This window comes from Tyto alba, unplaced genomic scaffold, assembly GCF_018691265.1.
Source record: "Tyto alba isolate M040663 unplaced genomic scaffold, T.alba_DEE_v4.0 Super-Scaffold_14, whole genome shotgun sequence".
NCBI lineage: Eukaryota > Metazoa > Chordata > Aves > Strigiformes > Tytonidae > Tyto > Tyto alba.
In genome coordinates this window covers 57079646-57093186 of record NW_024881276.1, presented here as the reverse complement: position 1 = coordinate 57093186, position 13541 = coordinate 57079646, and the positions used below count along the sequence as shown (strand labels likewise).

Genomic DNA, 13541 nt, shown 5'->3' with positions numbered 1-13541 from the left:
TCTGGGACAAGTGGGGGGTGCCTGAGTCTGCTTCCCTGAGACTACACCTGTGGGTATGGGGCGAGCCACTTCTAATGAGCACAGCAGCCCTTATTCACTACTCGGTTACATTTACCCTTCATTTTATACACTGCTCTGCTGCTGTGAGAGGGAAGGTAGTTTTAACAGGTATACTGTGAGAGCAACAGACTGTAAGCTAACAGGTCATGAGGGTGTCGAGGAAATACCATCCGTCTTCCTCGCTGATAGCCCACATTGCATAGTTTATCTCCTGCTCCCCTTCTGTTTATGGTGGGTTAAATCAGGAACGAGACAGGGGACCCACAAAGCACGAGCAGCTTGCCTTAAAAAAAAAAAAAAAAAAAAAAAAGCCACTGTGTTTGGCCAAGCATCTTGAACGAGAGCAGGTTCAGCACAAGCTTCAGGGAGCAGTGCAGGGGCAAAGGGCTGCAGGTGGCTGTGGCACCAACAGCTCGGGGGGATACCCATCCTTGGGGTGTCCATGGGAAGGCTGGAAGCCCTCGGACTTCAGAATTTTTATTCTTTCCTCCCAGCTGTGGCAGTTACCATAGTGACTGGATTTTACAGTTTATTTCATAGCATTGCTACCAATTTTCTCATGGCCTTCTCACCTTATCAGAGCTTCTTCCTCTTGGCTGTCCCAGCAGAGGGGTCAGCCATTAAGCGCAAGTCAGAGAGACTTCCAGCACATTGCAGGGGGAAGCCTCTTGAGGATAGGTGTGAAATGGTGTTAGCTCTGCACAGGGACGGTTTCAGGGGCTGGGGCTGGGGCTGGAGGCTTTGGCGGGGATAATAGAGGCAGCAGGAGTTGAAAAGAAGTAGCTGGTCACAACTCAGGGGTCACAGTTCCCCTTGTGCTGGGTCTCAGATGGCCCAACACAGTTACTCCCTGGTCCCAGTGCAGGGCTGCGGCGTGACTGCCTTGGCAGTTTAATGGGATTTACTTGTTGCTGATGTTATGTTTCTGGGAGCAGAGAAGAACACGTGCACATCTCTCCCGGTAGTTCGCATGCGTGTTCAGCCCTCCCCATGTTCCTCTAGCAGCGAGGATTTTCACTTCGTTTTTACAGCACTGTTTTTCCGCTCCTCTTTGCGATACAGATGAGTCGGTGCACGCACTCTTCTGCCAGTTGTCAGGTCTTCAGTAGTAACAGCTGAGGTTGCAAGAACCTAGAGAGCTTTCTCTGCATCTGCCCACCTCCTGAAATCCTAGTTTGCATTTTGAAGGTTATAATGTGACAAAGCTTTGGCATACTTGCCTTCAGCTCCCTCTGGCTTCAGGGAGACAGTTTAACCTTTGATGGAGCTGTGCCTTTTTGTCAAATCTACTGCTGATAAACAGACTCCAGGTTAGTTTCCCAGCCTTCCCAGACTTCTCCCCTCCCGCAGGTTTGTTTTACCTCACTTCTCTTTTCAGATTTTCCCATTAGTTTGATAACCTTTCCTGACTATATGGTTTCAGGAAGGGGGATGCTCTGTCAATACCACCAGCCAAGAAAAGTTGTCTAGACAAGATAATGCCTGATAATGGGGTTTATTCTGACCCATCCTCGCAGTTCCCGCTGTGTAAAGGGGATCTCATGACTTTTCATGTAGTGAAGAATCTTCAAAGGAGAGGAATGACTGTGGCAGAGGGCACTGTCCCCTGAGGATTTGCTCTGGCAGAGTTGTCTCCTGCAGAGCCATTGGGTGGAGCAACCCTGAAGCTGCCCCGCATTAGCAAGGAGCTGAGTGAGACCTAGACCAAGGCTAGAGGATGAGAAGTGCAAAACTGGCTTATGTCCAATTCTGTTCTCACTTTCCCTCCCACACTGTGGCTGACTCAGTGCTTCCTTCCAATTGCATAGTGATTTCCATTGCTTTTTTGCAATGTGCTGTGGTAGAAGGTGGGTGAAGGACCAAGGCACAGAGCTGGGAAGAAGGATCATCAAATCCATTGCATTAGTGATGGGAACAAAACTACTGAGGTCTCTTGCATAAGAAGCTGGAGGCTGCTGGGAAACCTCAGCATTTCCTGCACTCTACATTCCTCTTGTGTATCCAGTTACTGGAAGAGGTAAGGAGATGCCATAGGGTTGTAAATCCTAACTTGCCTCCAAAGTGCTCGGCTTGCTCTTCCCTTCACTCCATTGGAGCCAGGTGATGGCTGAGAAATGTGCCAGATTTGGATCCCAGTCAGAAAGAAATCATCCCAGCTGGCCAGAAAAAGAGACAACAAAACTTACTGGCAGGACCACTAAAATCTGCAGGACTTCTGAGTGTGGAAAATTAGGGGGATGAAGGATGGAAAAATAGGGACTGCCGTGACACAGAAAGAGCTGTGGGTCACCACGGATTTAGGGGCTGAAAGAGAACATTTGAGGTTATATATGGCACAAACTGCCTCAGATTGGGTAATGGCGGGGGGAGGCTCCTGAGTGAGTGCACCCCAAAATGGGGCAGATGGTGCTGGGCTCCATGGACTTGGACTTCTTACATCCTGCAGGGAAAGGAGCATGCCTTTGGGAATATGCTGGCTGGCAGAGAAACCTTCCTTTTACCACTGAGCCTGGGTATGCTTGGAGAAGGAGAGAGGTGATGGCTTCTGTGTTTAATTGCTAGCAGGAGTCTGTGCTCCACAGCTCTGCTCTGGTCTGGAGACCAGAGACAGTGCTCCACCTCTGCCTGCCTGCCCCGAGGAGGAACTCCTCATCCTCTTCATCCTTCTCTTTCACACCCACTTGTTGGCAAGGGCTTCCTCTGACTGCTCCTAAGGTGCTGTGACTTGTCTCATGTGCTACCCACATACAGAATGGCCCCCTCCTGTTGAAATTCAGGAGTCAGTGCTGGTCTTGTTTTTATTTTTATGTTTTATACAAAGCAGGATGGAGACTTGTGGTTCCCAGAAGCTCAGCCATGGCAAAACAGAGCCTGACCCAGGGCACTTGGGGCCTGGGAAGGAGAGTCGTGCCCAACGATGAGTATGACTTATGTACCAGACTGAAAAGTCATCCTGGCTCCAGACCAGAGAGCATAGGGAGCTGAGCTGCTGTCACCTGGTAGTTCTTGAGCAAATTCTCTCCCTTGGGCCTTTCTTTTTCAATCTGTCACATGAGGAGGATGAGACCAATCTCATCCCACAGGTACTGTGGGACTAATTTAATTTAGGACCTCTCACGTGCGCCGAGATCCCTCCTTGTGCACGAGGGTTATTTTCTTACTCAAATACGAAGTGATGAACTGGATTCCTCCCCCTGAGAACTGCGGTGCAGCAGCAGAACCACCTCCTCTCCTCCCATGGGTCTGACTCTGCCCCGCTCACAGCTGAAGCCTCTCCAGCTGGCTTGGCATGCACAAATCAGTCTCTGATCTCCTGCCTCCGTGCCTTGCCGGGAGCCAGCACCAGCAAGAAAGTTGCTGGTGGCTGCAGAGGAGCTGGCAGTTTCACTGCATGATGCGGCAGGAGGGAATCCAGCGCTGCAGGGTGGGTGGAGGGAGGAGAGCTAAGAGACAGTGCAGTTCTGGGCCATTACATTTTTGAGGCTGTGAGCGTGAGGGGGATTTTAGGGTGAGTGGCAGAGTGAGGCTGCAGCAGGGAGAGTGCTGCCAGACACAAGCTCCCTTCCTTCTAGCAGCCATTTTCCAGACTTGTTTGCAGTAGAGATTTCCTCTTCCCCAGACTCTCATGTCATTGTTCCCCTTATGGGGCCTCACCGGTCATTGCCTTGTGGTGGAAAATATGAGGTTGTGGGGGCCAGAGCACAGACATTCCTTCCAGCTTAAAAGGAAAAACAGAGTCCTCGCACAGTGGAGTCCCCAAGAGAGGTATGCCTGGCTCTGTAACCGTTAGCAGCATCGTGCTGTAAGAGAAATCAGCTGTCTGGCAGATGCCTTTCTCCTCTTGATTAGGTTGTGAGGAGAAAAGCCTTCTTCCTCCCAATTCCTGCTTCCCTTTCCTTGCAGGCACTAGCTCCTGCCTGCTTGCTGTGGGACACGAGAAAGCCATGGCTGGTGTGTTAGGGCTGCAGTCCCTGTCAGGGGGCCAGGCCCTATACCCACTGGGGTGAGCGGGGAGGCAGAGCTTTCTGTATCCACCCTGACAATCTCTGCAAGGCAGTACTGCCCAGGCAGTCTTTTTTTGTAGCGTTAGTAGCACCAAATGCCTTCATCTCCCTGACAGAGCCACAGACAAATACCCACAAGCAGGCTGCCATGGCCAGTGGCCTCATGGAGAGCTCACTGACCTGATGGCCCCCCCTTTATCACAGAGGTCAGTTAGAGCCTCAGCCGCTCTCCTGCTCGGTGCTCTGCTATGATGGACGTGGCCGGTTCAGGCAATCACAGGCTGAGCAACCAGCAGAGCAGGAAGGGTCACACACAAATGAGTGAGGTATGGGTTCTGCAGAGGGAGCCTCCTCTGAGCTCCGGGAGTTGCGGGTCCCTTCCTTTCTTGCCTGTTTGTCTTTGCATCCAGGTTTTCTGGGAACACGCCCTGATACCCAGCATGGGCAGAGATGTATGCTCTGGCTTGTTTCCCATTAGCAAAAGCCAGTTGCCATTACATATTCATCTATGAAGCATTCAGAAGCCTTTAAGGGGTTGCATTTTGTTGTGTGATGTATTCAGTGAGCCAGTCCTGGTTGTTAGGTGAGAACAGGAGGGGATACAGGGAGAGATTTGGGAACAGGGGTGGTGACTGGGCACTGCCTTGGGGCACGTGCTTCTTGGTGGCAGGTGTCCTGCAGGGAGTGCAGCAGCTCCCAACACTGTGTCTGGATGGCTGTTCACAGCTGGCTGATATACCTCAGCAGTGGAAGCTCCAAGGGACAGATGAAAGCAGAAGAGAGATGGCGTCTCTCCTCCAACGCAAGGAAAACATTGTGGGGGAAGCACAGGGGTCAGCATGGGAGAGACTAAAGAGGGCCTTGGGGTGAGGACCTGCCCCCAGGGCTGCAAGCAGCAGGGGGACTGAGTTGGCTGAGCCACAGGAGTGTTTCATGGGGCTCTGCAAGGGAATTGCAGCCTGGTTCCCTAAGGAAGCAAAGCTATGTCAGCAGGCAGTCTCTGCCTGCCTCTCTTGAATCTATCAGCCTGTTTCCACCACAGCTGATAAAGCGGTGGAGGCCTCTGAGATAATGGGATCCAGCTGGTTTTGTGACTCTAGGTGACTGGCTTAATGAGAGGGGCCTGTGAAGACACCCCCTCCCCCCTCGCACACACCCCTCCCTTCCGAGGAAGGAGTCTATACGCTGCCCTGTAACTAGGGGACAGACAGGCCGTGCAGAGAGAGCTGTTGGAAAATGGGCTTCATTAGTTCTGCTCACAGGACAGCTTCAGGATTTGGGGGGAGGAAGAATCCTGAAGTTTTAGTGGTGCTGGATCCCTTTGCATCCAGCACAGACCTCATGCTGTCACCCTTTAAATAGCATATTGTTAGCACTGGGGACATTGTTGAAATGCGTCTGGTTGCAGTGCCCTGGGGAATCCAGCACTGGTCCAGACTTTGTCTCGCAAACATCTTTTCCTTTGTAACTAACTAGCTTGAGGACAGCCTGTTTTTGGGCCTTCTGAGCTGCCCATCTACACCTTTGCTGGTCTCAGCCACAGGACATGTACCATGTCCACCCAGAGGCAAGGGGAGGGGGAGCTGCTTGGAAGGGATGGCTCCAGATGGTGCCACTTCGGGACTGGGTAACACCAGACCTGAGGAAGGGTGCAGCTCAGTTCTGACGTGACCCTGCACAAGTGGGTTCATCAACCTCTGATGGCAAGTTTCCTTCCCGAGTAGAGGATATGGATGACTCCACAGCCTACTGTGCCATCCTAATAGTGATGATGTCCTGTTTAAACGGGGAGCTGACTTGGGAATCAGATGTGGTTCAATCCCCATTTGCTGGGTTTGTCTTCATCTTATCTTTGGCAACTGAAAATGAAACCTTCCAAGTTGGACTTCAAGGTAATTTGTGTGGGGTTTCTTCCAGAGTCTGCAGATGTCCTGAGGCAATACCCGTAGGGAAGAGAAATTGCAATATTCCTCTTACCTATTTATGGCAATCCCAACGTCAGGGGTGCCTGCTTGCTTCACGCTAATCTGCTCAGTTTACACTGCTGCCAAATTTCCGCCCCATCACACCGGAGTGTTAGAGGATCCAGGAAGCTGCTGCAGGAATTAGGTCAGGTTTTCGGGGAGGGATGAGTGCTTTGCTTGTTAGTCACAATCCAGAACAAGGAGACAAATGGCCGGAGGTGACAGGCTGCCTGCCCGTGCGTGCCCTCCAGCGAATGTGGGATCTGCTCTCCCTGGAACTCTGCAGGAGGGCACACTGCTGTTTTGTCTGGAGGCACGCTTGGGTAATGGGAAGAAACACACAAGCCAAATGTTTTCTCTGTGCCATAGCTGTACAGCAGTTGCTAAGATTTCCTGAGCTCCTCTGCTGCTCAGCCCTCTCTTTGGATATCGCGGTACAACGCAGCGCTTCTCCCTCCCAGCCCCACGACAGGAGAAGGGAGGTTTGGGAGTCAGCAGACGTGGCTTCTCATCTTAGTTTTCTGCGTCGTTGACCTAGCACCTTGGGCCTCCACGTCTTTCTTTGTTGAGGAGAGAACATTGCCAAGGCAGCAGCTGAACAAAGGTTTCGTAGCTGGATGTTGCGTGGGTTTAGAAATTGTGCGGGCAGCACTGTTTATAGGTGGCATCGTGGTGTGCTCAGGTGCTCCTTCTATCCCTAGTCTGTGTCAGTCCGGGACAGGGAACAGGAAAAAGGGATGTGGATGGGAAAACGTAGGGAGGACTGGCTGAAATATGTAGCTGCAAAGCTCGTTTCTCCCTGTCCACATGGAGGGAGCCTATTGTGAATTGTACTGATTATATCTAAAAACTTCCAGCTTTTGCTGCTGCCTTCCCTGAGGCATGAGAATCTGTGCAAGTCTTGCAACACCAGACATCATTTTGGTGTCCTTTAGTTTTGCCTTATCTGTGGAGCTTGTAGAATACATGGGATTGCCTCCCAGTGGAGCTTTTATTGCTACAGCTCTTGAGCACTTTGATTTCCTTGCACATCATAGAATACCAGGATGGAAGGGACCTCAAGGATCAAATCAGGCAGGGCAAAAATGGAAAGCCTTGATTTTACAGCAAACATCACAGAGCATTATATGAGGGGTCAAGTCATTTTACAGGTTCCCACAAACTGATGCCAAAAGAGGAAAAAGATCTGCAGTCGCTGCTGATAGCAGAAAAGCTTTTTACTTGTGTCAGTAGGAGCAGGACGGAAGGTAGAATTTCTTCACTGCGGTATGGGCTGCTGAGAGAAAGACTTCTGAGATCTCCAAGAGGAGATTTTGTATAGAAGGATGTGCAGAAAGCAGAAATTAATCTGAGGAGTTGCTTTCAAGCAAGTTAACTCCCCCCCTCATCGCGGGGTGGTCTCCCAGCTGGTTTCCCAGGGCATGCGTAATGGCAGAAATCCTTGCTGCTCCCTTCGGGCAGCGGGGCACCGTGGACATGCAGCTGCTTGCACGGCCCTTCTTCTTCCTTACAGAGGTGTCTTCTGGCTGAACTGTTAATGATTCGAGCTTTCACAGGGAGGTTGGGAAAGTCCCCATTTCTACCAAGTGACAGCGAGGCAGCTGGGGCTCAGCAGGGGCCAGGGCAGGGAGAGGCCCAGGGAGAGCTGCAGCGAGCAGCTCCCTTGCAAAGCCAAGGAGCCGCGATGCCTCTTTTCCTTCGTGCATGCGGGTCACTCGTATGTCTTGCTGCAGACACCGCGCTGTTTGCATGCAGTCTCACCAGCACGGAGCAGGCAGGGCAGCTCGCAGGACCTTGGGACCCCACGCAGAGCCGCACGTCGCCCCGTGGGTCAGCACGTGGAGCCGCGCTCGGTCCCGGACATCCAGGTGGCAAGGCAGGGGCTCGGAAATGCTCCCGACATCTGCAGTTAGGCCGCGTTGGGGGTCCGACGACTCTGTGCCGGTTGCTGCTGGAGATGAGAAGCAGCCCTTCCTGCTGCCTAAATTTAGCTCTCCACCTTGAGGCCCTGCACTGCCGGTTGCCATGGCGATCCGTCACCACCGGCGCTGCCGCCAGCTTTCTTGCCCGTGGGTGCCTTGGAAATGTCTCATTTTTTTCCCTCCTTGCTCCCCAGGAAGCAACAGCTGAGGCGGGAGCAGTGCATATGGCTCGCTGCGCTGTCCGTCCCAGTCTCCTGCTTGATGCTTGCCTCTTTGCATGCAAGAACCCCAAACCGGTGTGCCTTCCCGTCCCTACTTGGCAGACAGCCTGAGCTATGTGTATGTGATGCTGACACTGCCCGGCTGCCCTGAGTTGCTGGCCCGTGAACCGTGGTGAACAGCTTTCTCCATCCTCTTTGCCCAAGAAGATGTTTGGTGAGGTTGTGCCCCTGTGTTGTGGCAGATGCTCCAGAGTCCAGGTGCTCCTGCCCTGGCTTCGTGCTCACTGCTTTTACACCTTCCCGCTTGCTCTCTGGGCAGCAGAGGAGTAATTAAAAGCATTGCCCAAACAGAGAGAGCTTGGGCATCTCCCTCGAGGCAGAAGAAAGAAACTGCCTTGTCACGGCTCGAGGTATAAATGCCACCATGCAGCAATTAATAACGACTCTCTGCCCTTTCCCTTCTGCCTGTTCAAGCACACTGTGCACAAGGATGAGTGACACTTCCCAAACCCACGGTGACAGAAAAGGCAATGGCAGTTCACAGGGAGGAAGCAGTATAAAAACTGTGATTCCAGCCCCCAAATCCTGAAATTAATTTAAGGGCAATGACATTGCTTAAAAGGGGGCTACGGGAAAGCTGGGGAGGGACTCTTTATCAGGGAGTGTAGGGATAGGATGAGGGGTAACAGTTTGAAACTGAAAGGGGGTAGATTTAGATTAGACCTAAGGAAGAAGTTCTTCACTATGAGGGCGGTGAGGCACTGGCACAGGGTGCCCAGAAAAACTGTGGCTGCCCCCTCCCTGGGAGTGTTCAAGGCCAGGTTGGACGGGGCTGGGAGCACCCTGGGCTGGGGGAAGTGGCCCTGCCCATGGCAGGGGGGTTGGAACTGGATGATCTTTAAGGTCCCTTCTAACCCAAACCATTATATGATATGGAAACACTGTAGAGTCTTTTTGTGTACATGACCTTGCATTTAAACCTTTGCAGTTCATATTTTCAAGCTTTTACGTGGTAGGTGCGCAGATGAGCTATTTAATATTGAAGTGGCAGCTGCCACCCCCGCTTACTCACATGACTCCAGCAGATGGAGCTTTATAGAGAGCAAATGTGACAAGGTGCAAGGTAAGATCAGAATATCTGTCACAAGAACCTAGTTTGGCTGGTAGCATCTGAGAGATCACCAGAGAACCAGGAGTAAAGATTATAAAGCCTCATTTGCAGACAACCCCCAGCTCCATACCTCGACCTGCAAAGCAGCCACGGTGGGTCAGGCTGCAATGTGGGGTAGGTATCGGGTAGCAGGGGTGACGTCTGGTGAAGGAAGGAGGTGAGGGCCTTGGGGATTTTGGGAGGGGGGCCTGCGAGTAGCAGGGGCTATGGTTTGTAGGTTGTAGTTGGAGAAAGGACGGTTTGTGGGGTGAGCATTGCAACGTTGAGGAGCACGGGGGGCTGAGTTAGTGCTCGGGGAACTGGGGTCGAAGCTGGGGGCTGCTTTCACTAAAGGTGGAGCCAGCATCCAGCCTGGTAACTCCTGCCATGGCTGCTGCTGCCGGGAAGGAAGATGAGCAAGCTGCATCTGAGAAACGCTGTGTCGGAGCGAGAGGGCAAGCAGGCAGAGCAGCTCGATTCCTTTCTTGCTCTGGCAAACCCCTGGGGTGGAGACAGCCATGGCGGGACGTGGCAACCACCTCTGACCCGCTGCCAGCCTAGGACAGCTTAAAACAACAAAAAGAAGCAACTGGTAAACCGCACTGCTTTGATTAATACGAAAAATCAGAGAACGTGGCCCTCCTGCCTGGCAAGAGGCTGCTCTGGCGGCGTCGCCCTGCCAGCATTCCCGCCCCAGGTCCCGGTGGGATGGCCGCGGGACGGCTCCCGGGCTCCAGCGGTACCAGGAGAGAGCTGTGGCCGGGATGGCTGTGTGGCAGGCCTGGTTTCCAGCGAGCTGTCGAGGGGAGAGGAGCCTTGCAGCCTGAGCTCTGTCCCTGCAGACGCCTTGCCGAGGCCGGCTGCGGCTGTAGCGGTGCCGTAAGTGTCAGGCCAGGAGGCAGGAGCCAGGTTTGGCCTCGGTGGGCACGGCTGGGAGCTTGCTGCCGGCAGTCCTGCTGGGCTGTGGGTAAGGAGAGGCAGAGGACTGCCATCTATTGCCAGGCACCTGGATTACAGACCTGGGTGGGTGGCAGTTCAAAGCCATGTCTAGCTTTTGTTTCTCTGCTCTTTGGCTCAGTGAAGGGATGGGCATGTTGTTTGAAACCCTTTAAATGGATCAGCAATTAAGTGTCTACGGTGCGTTTTAGGTGGGTGAGTGCCCCGGTCAGACTCCAGCCTGGGAGAATTCGTTTTTCCTTTGTGCTTTTTGCCAAATGAGTTATTCTACCTTTCTTGCCCTAAGTTGTGTGAAGTTGCCTTGTGCAGTGAAGCACTCCTGTTGCTCCATCCCACCCCAGAAGGACCTAGAGCATTTACCCCAGCCCTCTATCAGAAGGCAACTAAAGGAAAGTGGATGCAGCAGAAGGGGCAGGATGTTTATCATAGCTCAGAAAAAAAAATGTGAAATGAGGATGCAGGGACAGAGGGAAAATAACATGGGGTGAGCAGGCCTGGGACCCGGTATACATTTCTGAGCTAAGACTGGTGTGTCTGAATACTATATTTTTATTTTACAAGATAAGCAGCAAGATAGGAACATTTGCGGAGAGCAGGAAAGGTGTTTGTCACTATGCAAGCCTGGAGGGAATCCTGCAGTGCTTTGAAAAGACCCTCTTGAGCTTGAAGGCTGTGCAGTAGGCCAGCAGACAAAATATTCTGCAGATCAGGGCAAGGTCATTCAGAAGATGATCTGGCTGTCACTGTGGACTGTTCAGTAAAGACAGCAACTCACTGTGGAATTGTGGTTTAAAAGCAAAAAAAAAAAAAAAGTTAGGATAAGGAAGCAACAGCAGAAAAAATGTGCTCAGCATTTGTTGTTATATTTATCAACAATGCTTGCTCCTCAGGCAAATTCTGTTCCTTTTTGATTGCATACTTTTGAAAGTATATGATGGAGGTACAAAGATACCACAAATAAGCAGACATTAAAAGTAATACTTAGATGAGAAGGTAAAAAAAAAAAACAACTTTGTTTATTAGAGAGAAGAGTCACAGCAGATGTGATTGACCTATCCCACTGATTATTTTACATTCCTCAATCTTCTGTCTCTGATACAAACCATTGAGGAAGCCAATTGGCTAGCCTGAACCAGGTGCTTAACATGCAGGTGGAAAATGTTAGATGAAATGAGAGTCACAAAGGAAATTAATGACAATGCAAGGAATTAAACCAGGGTCTCCAAAGTCTGAACCCCTGGAACCATCTTCTCTTTTAAAGTCTAACAGAAAAAGGCATTAAACTGATTAAAGTAAATGGTAGTTTTACTGAAAACATGATTAACCTGACAGAGTCTTCCTTGTTAGATGTCACCAGTTTGGCAACACAATGGGACTCAAAAAAAAGGGGTTTGACAGTTACATGAGCAACAAGAATACTTGTGATATTTTTGGCTAGGAGAAAACTGTAAAGTATATAAACTGTGCTGCAGGGCACCAGTCAACTGCTGGCTGTCAGGGACCAGGAAGAAATTTTCACTGTGAGAAGTTTACTGTATAATTATCTATGACAGTGTTTCTTCCTTTGAAGTGTTTAATCTTGACCAGTGGAGGCAAGATAATGGTTTGTGTAGTTCTGTGAAGTTTTATTGTGACGAGGGCATTATCTGGTGCCTGGTGGCAATTCCTTCTGCCTGTTTGGTATCACCTTTCTCCAGGGTTATGTTCACCTTCTTCTTAAATGTCTCAAGCAATGACATTTCTGCTCCCCGTCCTCCATAAAAAAAAATTTTGAAGACAGCAGTCCTTGACATGAGTGAGTTACTTTTGCTATCTCTTGCTCCTGTTTGCTCTAGTTCTCCTAGGTGATTGTCTGGGAATGATCTCAAGGAAGCCCTCTATTGCTGGGGCTGTAGCCCTAGCTCTTGTGCGTGCTCCTGGTTACTGTCCAAGCTGTCCATCTCCTGTTCTGTAATCTGTGCCTTACCACCTCGGTGCTCTTTGGTCCAATCTACAAGTTAAATGTGTTATTTCTTAATGCTGTGTTGCTGCTCTTCTGGGTAACCTGATGTATTTTGTGTCTCTTACTTTGTATCTTGCAGGAGGAGCCAAGGAGCAAATCCAAGATCTGTGCCAATGTTTTCTGTGGAGCTGGGCGGGAGTGTGCAGTGACTGAGAAGGGAGAGCCAACCTGCCTCTGCATTGAGGTATGGGGGCAGCACAGGTTCTGTGTCTGGGGGAGGTGTCACCCCACGGCTGGGTTTCAGTCTCTGGAAGGATCCCATGGTGGGACGAGGCTTTGGCTGTTTTGAAACTGCTGCAAATTCACAGTGGCTCTTTGGACAGCAGGGCCTTTCCCAGTGTGGTGTGTCAGAAGAACCCTGCAGGGTACATACTATCCGGGGCTTGCGGCTGTGCTGCTTGCACAACTGCCTAGGGTCTTGACACCCACAGGAGACTCGGCTGGAGGTCTTTTGTTGGGAAAGCCCAGCGGGGTATTGATACACAGCTGGCTTTGGAGGGCTCTCTAGGGAGTGGTCTGTGAGCTCCAAGACAGCCTGCCCTCACCGGCATCTTGTTTGAGGAGGCTACAAGCAGCCTTCTAAAAGTCAGCTTTTATAAAATGGAAACAATTGCGGTAGAGTGCTGTGAAGATGAATAGTTTCATCCAACAGGGAGCCAGAGATGATGAGAAGAGTGTTTTCCAGCTGTAGAGAGACAGTGTCTGACATGGCCAGCCTGGGCACTAGAGAGGGAAATGCCCCGTTAGCAGGAAGAGAGTCTGTCACTCTGGATAGGCCTGGCCAGACTAAAAGGGACAGGAAAAAGAAGCCCATAGTCTGAACAGTGGCACTGGTGAACTCTCCCTCGGCTGTAGGCTGTGCTGTTTGCTTGTGGCCGATGGCTTATTCTGCATTCGGTTGCAGAAAGATGGAGCAGAATCTACAAAGAGATGCAACAGAGCTGAGCGAGCAGAAGCGCACAGAACAGAATCACAGAAACACCTCCAGGCAGGCATGTCCACGGCACACAGAGCAGCAGTTGCAGGATTACGCTCAGTATTTTTGCTGGGGACTGATTTCTCCGCTGGGCTCTGCTTTCAGGAAGGCTCCTGTCATGGTGGTGGTGGTGACAGAGTCTGGGATAAGCAAAGCCTTTGAACCCACACCCACAGACTTCCCTCTGCAGGTTTTTCTGGGGTGATGATGGGTAGGTTCAGCCTGTTCCAAACATCTTTTGGGCCAAGGGGGCTGTGCCAAGGGCTTCTGTTGAGTAGGCCTGAT

The 13541-nt window shown here is 51.2% G+C and overlaps 1 protein-coding gene across 1 annotated transcript in view; it reads left to right on the top strand.

Annotated features, from left to right (window-relative positions):
• FSTL1 (follistatin like 1) overlaps window positions 1–13541 on the top strand; it is a 55391-nt gene that overhangs the window by 28210 nt on the left and 13640 nt on the right. Inside the window, exon 3 of the mRNA XM_042788902.1 lies at window positions 12360–12464. Within this exon, the coding sequence (XP_042644836.1) occupies window positions 12360–12464 (105 nt within the window). The remainder of the gene's footprint in view (window positions 1–12359; window positions 12465–13541) is intronic.